The sequence below is a fragment of the Zootoca vivipara genome, chromosome 3 (assembly GCF_963506605.1).
Source record: "Zootoca vivipara chromosome 3, rZooViv1.1, whole genome shotgun sequence".
Lineage (NCBI taxonomy): Eukaryota > Metazoa > Chordata > Lepidosauria > Squamata > Lacertidae > Zootoca > Zootoca vivipara.
In genome coordinates, this window is record NC_083278.1 from 84,162,637 (window position 1) to 84,178,895 (window position 16,259).

At 42.8% G+C, this 16,259-nt stretch overlaps 1 protein-coding gene across 1 annotated transcript in view; it reads left to right on the forward strand.

Moving 5' to 3' along the window:
- Positions 1-16,259, forward strand: part of DNAH8 (dynein axonemal heavy chain 8) — a 130,334-nt gene that overhangs the window by 102,087 nt on the left and 11,988 nt on the right. Inside the window, exons 77-83 of the mRNA XM_035110511.2 lie at positions 1,254-1,372; positions 1,527-1,729; positions 2,853-2,926; positions 6,556-6,708; positions 8,093-8,248; positions 8,896-9,012; positions 15,478-15,579. Coding sequence (XP_034966402.2) covers positions 1,254-1,372; positions 1,527-1,729; positions 2,853-2,926; positions 6,556-6,708; positions 8,093-8,248; positions 8,896-9,012; positions 15,478-15,579 — 924 coding nt within the window. The remainder of the gene's footprint in view (positions 1-1,253; positions 1,373-1,526; positions 1,730-2,852; positions 2,927-6,555; positions 6,709-8,092; positions 8,249-8,895; positions 9,013-15,477; positions 15,580-16,259) is intronic.

Consider the following 16,259-nt stretch of genomic DNA (forward strand, 5'->3'; position numbering starts at 1 on the left):
AGGCCCAAGTTTGGCCATGCCTGACTCAGATGGACCAATAGTCTGCCTTGGTGCAAGGCAGTTTCCGGTACACCTATATATGGGCATGTAAATAATCACAAATGCTGGCACATCCCACCCCTCAAAAACATGTTCTACCTAACATGAGCAGAGCTTTCTGGGATGGTCTGCTAAGCCTCTTGCTCCAAGCAGCAGTCAGAGCTGCTCAGTAAGCCCTCATCTCCTATGTCAGGGGGAAAGCATATCTCAGGGCTCATCTTCTGCACCCCACATTTCTTTTTCCTCCCCATCCCCTCCAACTCTGCAGCAGTGAAACGGGGATGGTGGGATTTGAAGCAAAGGTCCACCAAGCTCTGGGTGCAGTTGGAAAACAGGCTGGGGGCACTCAGCCACAGCAAAGAGCCTTTCCTTGAGGGTAAGGGACTGGATGGGCTTCATTGCTTTAGTTGCATTTTGGTAGATGCTCATCCTCTGCACCTTCTAAAATAGGCTAATGCTATATTAGGCTGCATCAACAGACATATTGTGCCCTTTATCTTTATAAATGACTTGAATGAAGGTACCAAAGGCATGTTCAAGAAATTTGCAGATGACATCAAACCAACACAAGTATAGTTTCATGATCAAGGGAAGTGATAGTTCTTCTCTATTCTGCCTTGGTCAGGCACACTTGGAGTGCAGTGTTCAGTTCTGGGTGCCACAGTTTAAGAAGGATATTGACAAGCTGGAACGTGTGCAGGGGAGGCCGACCAAGATGATCAAGGGTCTGGAAATCAAGCCGTATGAGGAACAGTTGAGGGAGTTGGGTACTGGTATATTTAGCATGGAAACGAAGACTGAGAGGAGATATGATAGCCATCTTCAAATATATGAAGGGCTGTCACATAGAAGATGCTGCAAGCTTGTTTTCTCCTGCTCTAGAGAGTAGGCACGAACCAATGGCTTCAAGTTGCAAGAAAGGAGAGTCTGGCTCAACATCAGGAAAGAGCTGTTAGATAGTGGAACAGACTTCTCAGAAAGTGGTAGACTCTCCTTCCTTGCGGCTTTTAAACTAGAGGTTGAATGGCCATCTGTCATGGATCCTGTAGCTGAGATTTCTCCATTGCAGGGGGCTGGACTAGATGACCTTGAAAGTCCCTTCCAGTTCTATGATTCTATGAAATATGACTTTGACTGAAGTGTAACTTTCTAAAATTGCCACAAGTGTACTCTAATGGGGAAACTATGTTTGTCTGTTGCATTTGGTACATTAGATCTGTCGTAATGAGAAGGGGTGGAAGAATTGGTTTGACAAGGAGGCTCCAGAGGAAGAAACGATTCCCGATGGATACAGTGACTCTCTAGATACTTTTCGTAAACTTCTGCTTATCAGGTGAGGATCATGCAATTTCAGCATTGCTTGTTTTGCTAGCGTTCTTCTAAGAGTGCTGTGTGTTAATCGCTATGCAGCATTTACCTTGGAAAAAAATGATACGTAAATGAAACTGACACTGAAATTGAGCCTCACCAAATATTTTCGTTCCTAGGTCGTGGTGTCCAGATCGCACACTTTCTCAAGCCAGGAAGTACATTGCGGATTCATTGAATGAAAAATATACAGAACCAGTCATTTTAAACTTAGAGAAAACTTGGGAGGAAAGTGATAAGCGAACCCCGCTCATCTGTTTTTTATCAATGGGATCTGATCCAACTATCCAGATTGATGCATTGGCCAGGAAACTTAAACTGGGTATAAATAGAATATTTTATTCTTCAAGATAAGAATTTGATTTTTTTAGGGGGGGGAAAACATTTTGGTAAATTTAGTTTTTGTAATAATTGACAGAATTTGCAGTGGGCCCTCTCATCTACAATCCTGAACAAACTTCAGCAACTTTATGATGAGGGTTGTATTCAATTGATCAAGCAGGAGGTGTCCATTAGTAAAAAGCCAATTGTTACAGAAGGCAGGGCTAGAAAGAGCTTCAGATTTCAAGGCACTTGAGGCTACTGTTAGAGGAGCTTTCACTAATTCTGTAATAAATGGCTCTTTCTTGATCTAGGACAGAGTGGGTAACGTGCCACCAAGTTCCATGTGGTACTCAGTCTTATTTCATGTGATGGGAGGAGCTCGGAAGAAGAGGTGGAGGGCAGGACGGGGGGGGGGGGGAGAGAGCAGTTGAAATGTGTAGAGAGATGGAAAGTGGGGCGGGGGAGAGAATATTGCCGTAAGCGGCCAGTTCAAGCCCCTTGGAAGAGTGATCTGTCCTTCCTCTAGTTAGTAGCTCACTGGGTAGGAAGAAAGGGGGAGCAAGGGAGATAAAGGGGTGGTAGAAAATGAGGAAAGGAGGCTATGATTTTATCCACGGTCAGCATTTAGCCCCTCAACAGATTACGCTTAAGGGAATGCAGCTCTTGACAGCCTTTCTGTTATTACAGCTTATGCACGTGGACATTTGCTTCCATCACAACTATCACCAGTGCTAAGTACCACAGAGGATAACTTCTTGAGAGGGTCAGACATTACCTCTGGCTTTATTCCTCAACTTAATTCTCATTGGCATCAAAAGACCTTCATGCATGCAGCAAAGTGATATACTAAATTAACTTAATTGATTCGTAGCAAATGGAAGGCAGCACAAACATGAATAAAATAAAGGGCCAACATTCAGTGAAGTCTTATAAAAATGCAATGCTGTATATCTGCTAAATAAATACAATATGCAGAGGATTCTTGAGTAAGTTAAAGCATAGAATTGAAAAAGCCAAATTAGCAAAAAAAAGAAGAAGAAAAAGTGCTTCCACGCTTGCCTACAACCAAGAGTACAAATTTATGTAATCTTATGATCATTTTACCATTTCACTTGTTGTAGAAAACAGAGCTATTTCTATGGGACAAGGACAAGAAGTCCATGCACGCAAACTAATTCAGACATCAATGTCACAGGTATGTATACAATCTTGACTTTTTTTTAAAGAAAAAAAAATCTCATCCCATCGCTTGAGTTTTTTAAAGATTCCACCCACCCCCTGACTCAGGTTTTGTACTTCCATTTAAAAATTGTATAAAGAGGTGTGGCATATAGCTATTAATGATAAATTAACATGATAAATTGCATTTAAAAGAGTGAGGCTGCAATCTGATACTCACTTATCTAGGCATAATTTTATCCATCTTAATGGGGCTGATTTCTAAGTAAGAACAGAAAAGGATTCCTGCTGGATCATACCAAAGGGCTGTCTAGATGCAACATTCTGTTGAGTGTCAAGGACCCGCAAACCCCCCCCCCCGCCTTTGATGAATAAAACACGTGGACACCAGTATTTGAGGTTAATGGGCTAATAAAGGCCACAACCCGGGCTTTGGACAGGAACCACGATGCCCAGATTCCTTTAACGGAATACCCTTAAGGGGGAGGGGCAGGTGATGGCCACAACCTCCCCTCCCATCAACCAAGCTTTTCCAATGCCTAATCGCCAAACCTTACAAAGTTGTGACAATTTGCTACAAGGTAGGCGAAAACCAAGTGGCTGGTGCCAATCTGCCAAGTGGGAAAGTTCCTGCCAGGCCCCTTCAACAGGTGACCAACCGAAGTCCATAGCAAGGTCAAGGTGTTGAATGCAAGAAGAAAGGGAGGGAAGGTGGGAGATCCGCAGAAGCAAGAAGCTGAAGGGGGAGCTCCCAGCTGCCGTGCAGCCGCTTAAATACAGCAAACCACGCGCCCCCCCCAACTAGCTGGATTGGCTGGCTGTGGGCATGATGCGGGCTGGGACTGCTCAATGACACGGGGGACTCGCAACGCCCCCCCCCCAAGCATGGGAGAGTTCAAGGCCAGCCTTCAACCCCGCCCTCCTGTGAAGGAGAGCGGCTTTCTCACAGAGACCAACCAGATGCCTATGGAAAGCCTACAATCAGCACTCCCTCACTCCTGTTTTGCAACAGCTGGTATTCAAGCACATGCTGCCTCTCTACTGGAGTAAAGAGCCAGCCATCAAGACCATTATCCATTAAATATTCACTGTGTGAAGAAGTACTTCCTTTTGTGCATCCTCAGACTTCCAGCATTCAGTGTAAGAGGATGATCCTTGGTTCTTGTACTATGAAAGAGGGAGGAAAATGTCTCTCCACCCACCTTCTCCATACGATGGATAACTTTGTACACTGAATAGCTCCCACCGTCTAGCTGGCCTTCTACCTTCATACCTGTTAGCAGTGCTTTTTTCTATTAAAAAATGTTTAGAAGTACTGTCATTTTCCTATTCATATTGAAATACTGCCCCTCAATGAGGCCAAACTTAGATGCAGAGTAGTCTGTCCTGACCCACTTTGCTTAGATACCAAACCCACTCTTTTCCTCACTGCTTTGTCATTCTGGCTGAGACATGGTCAGTGAAGAAATGCACTGTAAAAGATCGATAGGATTTTGGCTGTTCTGGTCTGTCACTATTAAATTCACTCAAGTGTGGTATTGAGGAATAGCTGTAATTCCTGTATTAAACTGGTTACCTTAAATTTCTAACAGACTTATTTGGAAGCCCCATTGATTTTAACAGAGCTTAACTGCAGTTATTATAGTATCTGAAGCATGGGTATTTTTAAAAAATAACTTTCGCTGTACTTTTCAATGAGACTTGCTTCCACAGCAATGTCTATAGGCCTGGAATGTTAGTATGACTTCAGATTAAAAAGAAGAGGTGGCATATTTGCTAAATCTGAGTCGAAACTTTTCTTTGCTGGTGTTGAGGGATGCCAGCAGAGCAGCTGTGAACATGTTCTGTCCTTCCTCACTGATGTGTGTGTGTGTGTGTGTGTGTGTGTGTGTGTGTGTATCTGTATATAAGATATCTTTATCGTTATCTTTATTGTCCCCTTGCGGGAACGAGATTACTCGGTTGCTACATCCACTGTATGTATGTATATATATGTATGTGTATATATATGTACACACACACACACACACACATGTACATACGCGGCTTTGTCATGCTGGCCATATGAACTGGAAGCTGTACGCCGGCTCTCTCGGCCAATAACGCGAGATGAGTGCTGCAACCCCAGAGTCGCTCACGACTGGACCTAATGGTCAGCGGTCCCTTTACCTTTACAGTGGTACCCCACAAGACGAATGCCTTGTGCAAAACTCGCAAGACGAAAGCGTTTTGCATTGCGCGAGGCGTCTCGCAAGACGAAGTTTCCTATGGCCGCGCTTCGCAAGATGAATAGGAACGCATTGATTAAATGGGTAGACTGGGTAAACCGGGTAAATGGTAAACCGCTCTTCGCAAGACGAAATTTTCACTATATGAAGTGACTCGTGGAACGAATTAATTTTGTCTTGCGAGGTACCACTGTGTGTGTGTGTGTAGGTTCAGCCAAGGGAGACGGAGCAAGAGAGACCGAGTCAATGTACAGCTAAGTGCAGGTGACCTTGAAGGCTAAAGTCAGTACAGTATTGGAGCCGTAACTCAACTCTGAAGAGGGCACTGATTGCAAGGCAAAAGGAAAATTTGCTTAACTAACAAGTGAGGTGAAATGAACTCTGAATAGAGAAACAGAATTATGAGGCGTTCTGTGGCCAAAAAGGGGCATATGAACATAATACTTGATAAGTGTTGATGTCCAATAATAATAATAATAATAATAATAATAATAATAATAATAATAATATATTATTTGTACCCTGCCCATCTGGCTGAGTCTCCCCAGCCACTCTGGGCGGCTCCCAATCGAGTGTTAAAACAATACAGCATTAAATATTAAAAACTTCCCTAAACAGGGCTGCCTTCAGATGTCTTTTAAAAATAGGATAGCTGCTTATTTCCTTGACATCTGATGGCATCTATGATGAGAGAAGTCCTGGACTCTCTCCTGGAGGAATAAATCATCATCATCGTTTATTTACAACCCACCATTTTCCCTGACAGAAACCCAATGGCCTTCAGTGGTGGGTTGGGACCCTGTTCCGTGGTGCAACATGATCTGAACCGGGTCACAATAGCATCAGCAGCACCATACAAATATATATTGTTTTTTAAAAGTAATAAATTGGTCCCCAAATGCATGTTTGTATCAAAGGTGTATTCTGGGCCTGAAAAAGTTGAACCCTACTAAAACCAAGAGCTCACCAGAACCCGTCAGTGATTGATAGAAGTTTTGGGAATCTTAGAGCTTGCTGAGCCTAAACAAAACCCTTATTCTAAAGGGGAAAGCAGGGGGTTTCTTTTAATATATGATGATTATTATTTTTATTACAACAAGGTATCTCCTGTTCACCAAAACCAGCAGAAATTGCCCTGCTATAATTTTTATAATTACCACAAGATGGCAGTACTACTTTACTTACTCATTGGAACCTACAGTATACTTGTTTAATTTTAATACAAATCCATATTTATTATTAAAACACAGAAACCCCAAACCCCAATATCAAGAAGATATAAACGAAAACAAGTAGCTAGTGAAACCTTCCATATCTGTGGAATACTCTTGTGTAGTTGTTGTTGTTGTTCGTAAATTGCAGTTGGCTTGATGTTTAGCAGATTATTTAATTAACTACTCTCTTTTTTTTGGTACAGGGTGGCTGGGTGTTACTTCAGAACTGCCATCTGGGTCTGGAGTTCATGGAAGAACTTTTAGAAACAATGATTAGTGCTGATATCCCTGATGATACCTTCCGAGTATGGATAACCACTGAACCACACGATAAGTTTCCAATTACTTTGCTACAGGTCAGCTCTAGTATATTCAAGGGGATTTAGATAAACTGTTAAGATAATTCATGTGGCAAAACTGAAAGTGCGAAGGAGAAATATTGCTTGCGTTGAAATTTAAACTGTGGTAAAAGTTAAAGACTTTTCAGTCATATGAGAGACTTTAGGTTATGGCTGACGCAAGAAGAGAATCTTTACCTATTCAAGAATTTCCTCTCTTGTAGACTCAACAGGGCTCTAAAACAGAGATTGTTCTGCCATCGGCTTGTTGTTTTTTCCAGACAGGAATGCTATTGTCCAATTGTCACTGTCTTTGGTGTTCTCGTTTGTTCTTAAAATGATTTTTATATGTATATCCTACCTAAAGGTAAAGCTAAAGGGACCCCTGACCATTAGGTCCAGCCACGGATGACTCTGGGGTTGTGGCGCTCATCTCACTTTACTGGCCGAGGGAGCTGGCGTACAGCTTCCGGGTCATGTGGCCAGCATGACTAAGCCACTTTTGGCAAACCAGAGCAGCACACGGAAACACCGTTTACCTTCCCGCCTATTTATCTACTTGCACTTTGACGTGCTTTCGAACTGCTAGATTGGCAAGAGCAGGGACTGAGCAACGGGAGCTCACCCCGTCGCGGGGATTCAAACCGCCAACCTTCCAATCAGCAACCCCTAGGCTCTGTGGTTTAACCCACAGCGCTACCCGTGTCCCCTATCCTACCTAGTGGGTGTCATTATTTGGGTTATATATAATGAATTTTACAAGGGGCTTCCAATCTTCTCCAATCCAAAATGTCAATCAAATCCTCACCTGCATAGTTTCCCTGATGCTGTTACTGGCAGCTGTTGCTCCCTGACTCGTTAATGAGACACCTCACTGCCCTCAGCATTGATCATTGGCTGCTGAAGGGTATTACATTTTTAGTATAAATTGTCCAGTAGCACCTTAGAGACCAACTAAGTTGCACACGAAAGCTTATACCAAGAACAAACTTAGTTGGTTTCTAAGGTGCTACTGGAAATTTATTATTTTTTAATGTATTTTAACCGCATCAGACCAACACGGCTACTTACCTGAATCTAGAAATTTTTTAGTAGCTTATAGCTCATTGTTATACTGGACTAATAACAAGGGATCTTAGGGGTTTTTTGGGGGGGAGTGTTTGTGAATTCATACCTAATGGAATCAGATAAACAATGGAATAAGGAAGAAGGTGTGGATACAGGAAGCATGTGTGTTTCATTCAGTGGGAAGCTGTTAAGTCAGCCACATGTCTGTCATTTTTAAGACTTTTGGCTTTTGTTTATGTCTGAACTTTAGCTTTGAAAATGGTATGATTTTTAGGCATGCTGCTTTTGGGGTCAAATGACATAAATCTTTTTTCCCCCTTTATATATATATCAGACTTCCATAAAATTCACAAATGAACCACCACAAGGTATGCGAGCAGGTTTGAAAAGAACATTTTCTGGTATAAATCAGGACTTGCTTGATGTCAGCAACATGCCCATGTGGAAACCTCTTCTTTACACCGTGGCTTTCCTACACTCCACTGTTCAGGTATTACAAACATACTTACTTTTCATTTATGCCCAACAGTATCTCTCCACTGGGATGCCTGAAAAACAACCAATTGCTGTATGTGAGCTCAATATAATGCAGAATAAAGGCCTGATACTGCACACTCATCCTTCTGCTTCAAATGTTTCATTTTTGGCCTCAAAGGGTAACAAAAAAATAAATAAATCTTTGGGTATTTGACACACCACAGCAATACCTGAAGAATAATCCTTTAACCCCAAAATTAAAGAATATAATAATACAGCTTTCCTGTATCTCCTGCATTTCCTGTATTTTTGAATGGACACTGCCAAATAAGATGACTAAAAGTGACCATGCTGTGTCTAAATGGGATCTGTAACGGTCACTGTATAACTTTCTGGGTTTTCAAGAGTAGATTGTATCACGAGATTCTTCCGTTGATTTCCTGGTGTATCTTGAGCTGCAGAAGGTGCATAATGCATATCGAGAAACATTTGTCCATTTTCTATCAATATTCTGTCGATTCTAATATATTTGATCAGAAAATGGTATTGACCTGAAATGTCAGCAATAGAAGTTGTTAAACGAAAAGCAATAATAACCGAAACAAGCATCATTAATAAATAGTGAAATCACACTCCTTGCTTTCTATTGTCTTATTTCAGGAGAGACGCAAATTTGGCCCTTTGGGCTGGAATATTCCGTATGAATTCAACTCAGCAGACTTCACAGCCAGTGTTCAGTTTATACAGAATCATTTGGATGAATGTGACATTAAAAAAGTGAGTATCCCTATACTGCAATGTTGTTTCTACTTTGTATATTCTGAGGGTGATTATGGTCAGTTTATCTTAACCTCAATAAAGAGACAAGCATTAGAGCCCCAGTTTTTTCAGTGACTCAGATTACCCACCCACCCCTTCACTCAGCCCCCAGTATCTCAAATGGGTGCTTGTGTGGCCCAGAGAGATCCTGCAAACCATTTGCAACATAGCTTCTCTTGAAAGTGTGAAGCCTTCCTTAGCAGAAGTTTAAAGTGAAGAGGAACGGCCTTGGTCATACAGCGGCAGATCCAGGATTGTGAAGCAGCAAACAAATGTGGATATGCTTTACTAATACTAGCAGTCATTACGTGATCTTCAATTAACAGTGCACTTATATTTTCTCTGCCTCAATTATGAACTGCACTCTAAGTTTAAAACGTTGGGCTTCATCCATCTTCCTGTGGGTGATGGATTCCTGTGGCTGATGAACTGAACTGCCTCAGTTGAGCCTTCTTTTAACCCCTTTCCCACCTGCAATGACATGTACCTTAGCATGTATTGTAACTTGGCAACTATTACTGAGAACCAGGAGGCATGTGTGTAGCTTCCATATAGAAATCCATTCCTCCCTCTCTTCCCAGAGTCTCACACTCAGTGTAGTTTGCAGGCCAAGACCCCGGGCAGAGGAGAGGGATAGCTAGATGACTATATGGGAAGCACACTTGGGCCTCCTGTTGGACGTAATGGTCCATGGCACATGCCATATACCTGCAGCAGCCAGGGAGACAGGGAAATGTCGATTGCTTTGTGTGCATAGCTGCATCCATAAAGGAATGGATCATACCCACAGTTATTATTGCTTATAAAAGAACAAATGGCTGCAGTCTGTACTTTTGGGTAGCAACTCGTTCACTGTGGGACACAATGCATTTGTAGTACATTCAGTTAATAGTTTACAGCCATGTTGACAAATAAGGCTTTTGAATGGAATATGAGAAATGTGGCAAATTGCCTCTTCCCTATAGATTTTCAGTTATGTGGGATGATCAAGAGCTAAAAACAGATTTTCACAATCCTAGGTCAAAATCACAAGATGGTCTTTATTTTTATTTGTTTTCTGGAGAACCTTAGTTATATTTGAGGTTTTCCATTTTTACCTTTGGGGCAAAAGTCAGAGTTCCGGGCGCCTGCACATGATCCTTAAGAATGTAGATTGGACAGTTTCAAGTGTGCTGCAATGATTTCCCATCCAGATTTGGGCCCCATAAAGTAACTGTGCCAAAGGTTTTGCTTGAAAAACCTCTAGAGCTGCTGGAATATGCCTGCCTCCCTTCGTATAGTAGAAGCGAGACAGTATCTTGGCGCTTTGGGATGCTTTTTCCCTAGCGTATTTGTGATGAGCCTCCCAAGACGCTGTTGACTGGAAAACTACTCCAAGGTATTTGAAGATTTTGAACTGTTCTATTGGCCGATTGTCCATCTCCCATCTGTGTGGTCTGTGTCTCCTAGCAAAGACCATGACTTTGGTTTTTTGGTGATTTACCACCAGTTGATCTCTCCTGCAGTAGGCTGCGAATTCTCTTAGTAGCCTTTTGAGGCCTACTTTAGCTCGTGATAGGAGAACTACATCGTACGCGTAAAGGAGTGCTGCAATTGATTTTTCGGCCAGTTTAGGGGCATGAAACTCCGGGGATGTTAGGTATTTGACCATATCATTTATATATAAATTGAATAAGGCCGGGGCCAAAATGCAGCCCTGCTTGACTCCTTTGGTGGATGGTACAGGGCCAATTAATTGACCATTAACTGTGGTTCTTACATACAGCTTGGAGTCTCTGTATAGGCTTTTTATCAAGAATAGTAATCTTTTGTCAATGCTGGAAGTGTTTAATTTGGCCCAAAGTTTGACTCGCGGAATCGAGTCAAAGACCGCCTTCAGGCCAATAAAGGCTGCGTATAGAATCCCACGTGTTTTCTTGACATATTTGTCGATGAGATGTGCTAATACAAAGCAATGGTCAATTGTTGTTCTGCCCTGTCTGAGACCGGCTTGCTCCTCTGCCAGAACTGCCTCGGTTTCCATCCAATCAATTAATTTAGTGTGGAGGTGTTTGGCGTACAATTTGCTGGGGATAGAAAGAAGGCTAATGGGTCTGTAGCTTGCTGGATCTGCCATAGGACCCTTTTTATAGATTGGGATGATTACCGCCCACCAGCTAATATTGATCTTCATGAGCTCTGCCGGGATGTGGTCTATGCCTGGGGCTTTGTTGTTTTTCAATTGGGCAATTAATTTCCCAACCTCCTCTACGGAAACAGGAGGCCAATATGGTAAGTTCTCGGGGTGAGCACTTGGGTCGTTGTGCTGGACTTCCTCATCGTAGAAAAGGGTTTGAAAATATTTCACCCACTCCTGGGGTTCTACAGTACATGTGGGACCGATCCGCTCCTGGCCCAGGAGGCCCGTGATGGTGCGCCAGAAGGAGGTTGCGTCTTTCTCATTTGAGGCCTTCACTAGACCACACCAGGCCGATCTCTCAGCTTTTTGTTTTTTCCCCTTTAGTAGCTGTTTACAGTTTCGTCTTAAATAGACGTAAGCCGTAAATAGCGAGGGTGCTCCGGTGTTTCTGTAATTCTGATAGGTTGATCTCAGACATTTCCTTGCTTGTCTACACTCCATATCAAACCATCTCTCTTGATCCTTTGCCCGCTTTGTAGCAGAGTTAAGTATATCAGTTGTTAGGAAGGTCTTTAGTCTTGCTAGTAACTCGTTGAATTAATCCAGGGCCTTTTCCCCAGTGTTAGCTGATACAATGGCTGAATAGATCGTCTTCATGTCTTCCGAATGGAGGAGATGAGTTAGCTCTATATTGAGCATGGGAGTGCATTTAATTCTTCTAGGGGCCGGTAATCCCAGATTAACGGAGGGGGTGTGGTAAAGGTTAGCCGTGGGTTTGTTAAACAATGGACCATCGAGCGCTAAAATTAGTGGGAGATGGTCGCTTTCGGTGTTATGTCCCACTTGAAACTTTGACACAAAATTATAGGCGAATCTTGAAATCAGTATATAGTCTATCACACTTCCTCCCGCCTTTGTAAAATGGGTATACTCCCCTGGACGATCTTCTTCCTTACTACCATTTAATATCATCAGCTCCTTTCTTTTTGCGACCTGGGCTAGACGTAGCCCCGAGAAATTGCATTTACTATCTTTGGAAAGTCGTGTAACACCTGCCTCAGTTGAACTTTCAGGGTCCTGAATCTGATTATATTGTCTGTAAAAATTGTTATCATCAGTTCCCATGGGGGCGTTAAAGTCCCCCCCCAATTATAATCGGAGTAGAAGGGTGGGAAGATTCTATGGACTCTAGGAAAGTCTCTAACTCTGCCCAGTTAGCTTTAACTATATAATTTTTTTCGCAAGGGGGCAGGTAGACATTGACCAGTACAAGTGCATCTCTCTTGAATTTAAGTATGACTGCCGTGGCTAGGGAATTGCAGTTTGGGAGGGCTTTTAAGGAATGTTCCAGCTCTGTGGAGATAAAGCTGGCTAAACCTCCACTAGGCCTGCCTCCCCTTACAGAAGGAGTAGCATATAGGGAGTGACAAGTGTAGCCATTAAACAGAATGGGGTCGCTATGCCAGGTCTCCTGCAGGAGGATGATATCGAATCGCTTCAAGAACACTGCAAGTTGTTGATTGTTTTTCTTAGTACGCCACCCTGCAATATTCCAGGACAACAGCTTTAATTCTCTGTCCCTCCATGATGTAAATTTGTGGAATCCACGGTGTCCAGTAACCCCTTTACATCTTAAAAAACACTCCCATTAAGTTTGTCAATAGGCATCTGCTTCATAGAGGGATGCTTATCCTTGGCTCTAGGAGACTTAAAGGGAGGGTTTGAACTTGGGGGAGTAGCTGTTTCATTTGGAGAGAGTTTTTGATAGCTGAGCCAGGTGCTCAGGGATGTCACAGTCTGGTTTAAATCTGCCTTACCATACACCAACGGGGGCTGCGGTTGGTATTCCGAATCTACACATTTAAAGGAGCCTCCCACTGTCCTCTTGCCCACTAGGCACTTGGGGGATATTGGCCATATGTGTGAGACTTCCATAGTCTCTACATGGGCCTCCTTTTTAACCAGTCTGCTTCTCAGAGTGTCCAGTCTATCCAAGATTTCCTTTTGGGCTGGCATCTGCAGTGACCAAAACCGATTTATTAAAGCATGTTCTTCTATGGAGAAAAAGAGTCCTCTCTGTCGTTCGAATGAAGTTGTGTCTCAGGAGGGGCTAAGTCTTCCTGCTGGTGCCCTAGGCTCCGGTTTTGTTGCATGTGCGCTCTGACATTTTGTTCCTCTGTTCCTGGTCTCCCTTCCCCCTTGGCCAATAGGGAGGATAGCGGAGCTCTATTTTCAAAGATTCGTAATAAATCTATTCCTTTCTTTAAAAATAGATTTATTGTTCTAAAGATGAAATTAACCAGTTTATGATCTGTGAAAGTGATCAGGGCACCTACCGAATGTCCATCTTGATATAGGTAATCTATACTAAGTCGGCTGCTTTAACTGCCCCAGGTAAAATGCTGTTTATAATAGTCAGCAGGTGCCTCACACAGTCTGTCCCTGTGCAAGGACCCAGTGGTTTTGGATAGTTCGCGAATACGATATTTTCCGGGCTTAGGACCAGGGTCCATTTTATCTTTATACAAGGGGCTTTGAATTCCAGCAAGTTCCCGTCTATGTTAGAAATTCCCGACTTACTTCTGTTTACAGTTACGACAGGGGCCCTAAGTGGATTCAAGGCGGGAGCATCCAGGTGTGGTTTGGTTGCTTTTGTCAGGCCGGGCGAGCACAAGGGAAGAACATTCTTAAGACGGATTCTAGCCGTTCCACCATGTGCACCAAATGCGGCCCTACGACTGGAGGCCTCCCCTCTGTTGAAACCCGAACCTGGCTAAGAACATTCAACTATTGGCTTCACTTAAATTTAAATCGATCCGGCCTATTGCCCACATAGAAGTTTGTGGTCCAAAGCAGTGCATCAAAAATTACTTACATGTGGCCTCCAAGCACAGCACTTACTTAAAATGGGTCTTCCCAGGGCAAAAACCCTTATTGACCAACGCCTGAAGGACATCGAACTGCAGAATAATCTGGCCTCTATTAAGAAATTTAGTTCCTGGTACGCTTTTATGCCCCCCTCCCACTTTGACTCTCGGGCAACATATCTATCTAACCTCATTATCCCCAAATTTAGACAGGCCTTTACGCTGGCCAGACTAAATATGTTACCCTCAGCTGTTCTCGAAGGTAGATACCAAAAAATTCTAATCGAGAACCGGCTCTGCCCCTGTGGATCCGGCTACGTAGAGACTGTGTCACACGTTCTCTTGTCTTGCTCCCTATATAAAGATCTGAGGGATGAGACCATCACGCCAATCCTATCTGCCATCCCGGGCCACTCATGTGAAGCCAAATTGTTTTCACTCCTAGCCGACCAGAACAGCTCGATAACAGAGAAGGTTGCCAGATTTATTGAGAGAGCAATGAGACTGAGAGCCGCTATTTGAATGATAGCAGTGTAGGCACCCGGATTCCCCGTCTAGGATTTTATCAGTATTATTATTATCATTTTATTTATGTTAAATTTTAAGGAATGAGATTATTAACTTATTTTTATTTATTACCCCCTGCTTATTTGGTTATTATTATCTTTCTCCTTGTCCTGACCATCCCCCTGAGGCCATATTCACAATCTTTCAATTTGGCTGGGCCCTACACTTAACTGGCCCGGAATAATCTACCAGAGAGAAGGTCACCGCCCATGGGACAGAGGGACATCGACGAATGATAACCCAGCTTTTACCTTGGGTTTTAATAGGTTTAATAGGTTTTATTGGTAACCATATATGTAACGTATTTTTGTTAGTGTTTGTCCTTTTGATGCTATGGCCTGTTGGCTACGCAAATAAAATTTGATTTGATTTGATCCTTGAGCACTTTGTGCAATCCAAGTACAGTGGAACCTCGGTTTATGAACACCTCGGTTTATGAATTTTCAGTTTATGAACGCCGCGGACCCATCTGGAACGGATTAATTCACTTTCCATTACTTTTAATGGGAAAGTTCGCTTCAGTTTATGAACGCTTCAGTTTATGAACAGACTTCCGGAACCAATTACACCCATGTTTCAGTTTATGAACGCTTCAGTTTAAGTACTTCGCGGACCCGTCTGGAAAGGATTAATCCACTTTCCATTACTTTCAATGGAAAAGTTCGCTTCAGTTTATGAACGGTTACTCCGCGGACCGTCTGGAACGGATTAATCCACTTTCCATTACTTTCAATGGGAAAGTTCGCTTCAGTTTATGAACGCTTCAGTTTATGAACAGACTTCCGGAACCAATTGTGTTCATAAACCAAAGGTACCACTGTATGTGAGTATGTACTAGAATTTCTAAAATGTGCTTGTTTTTGTCTCTAGGGAATATCCTGGAGCACAGTCCGATACATGATTGGAGAAGTACAGTATGGAGGCAGGGTCACTGATGATTATGATAAGCGTCTTCTTAACTGCTTTGCAAGGGTAAGGAAATGTGATGAAAAGTTCTTAACAATAAGCAAAAAAGGCTTCCAAATGAACAATGATTCACTTTCAATTGAACTAAACTATAGAATGTTGTTAAAAATGTACCGTACTGACATTGTAATAGGACCCTCATGGCATATAGTCAATCATCTGGAAAGAAAGGCCTTTCAAATTTATGATTTTGTATTTCTCATAAAATCAATGTATTAAAGCCATTGCTATGTTTTGTTTTTTTAAAGGAGTAGGCTTTCAGTTATTCATATAACAAGCTAATATTCTATGCATTTAATGAGTAGATTTTGGGATGTTGGTTGGTGATTGTGCTGTCATGACCTCAGAGTCCAGCAGTGAGCCAGGGCCAAAGGAGCCAGAGCAGATTCCTGGCTTTTTGGGTCTGATGCTGGTAACCGGAGGACAATTGAACCTGAGGGTGGCAGGCAGGCAGGACCTCATTGAAACTAGATGCCGCAGCATTAGAATCCATACAACTGGCGCAGGACCCTCTGGGCCTGAGGAACCATGTGTCTTTCATAGTACCTCACCAGTACAAGAGTGTATGGAGAGCACCAGGTCGGAGGCCATGCAATAAAGGAGAAGTGCCTGATTTGAGGCCAAAGGGGTGGCCCTTTAAGAGACCCTAGAAGATGGTGACAGAGGCTCAAAAGTCTCAGTTTGCC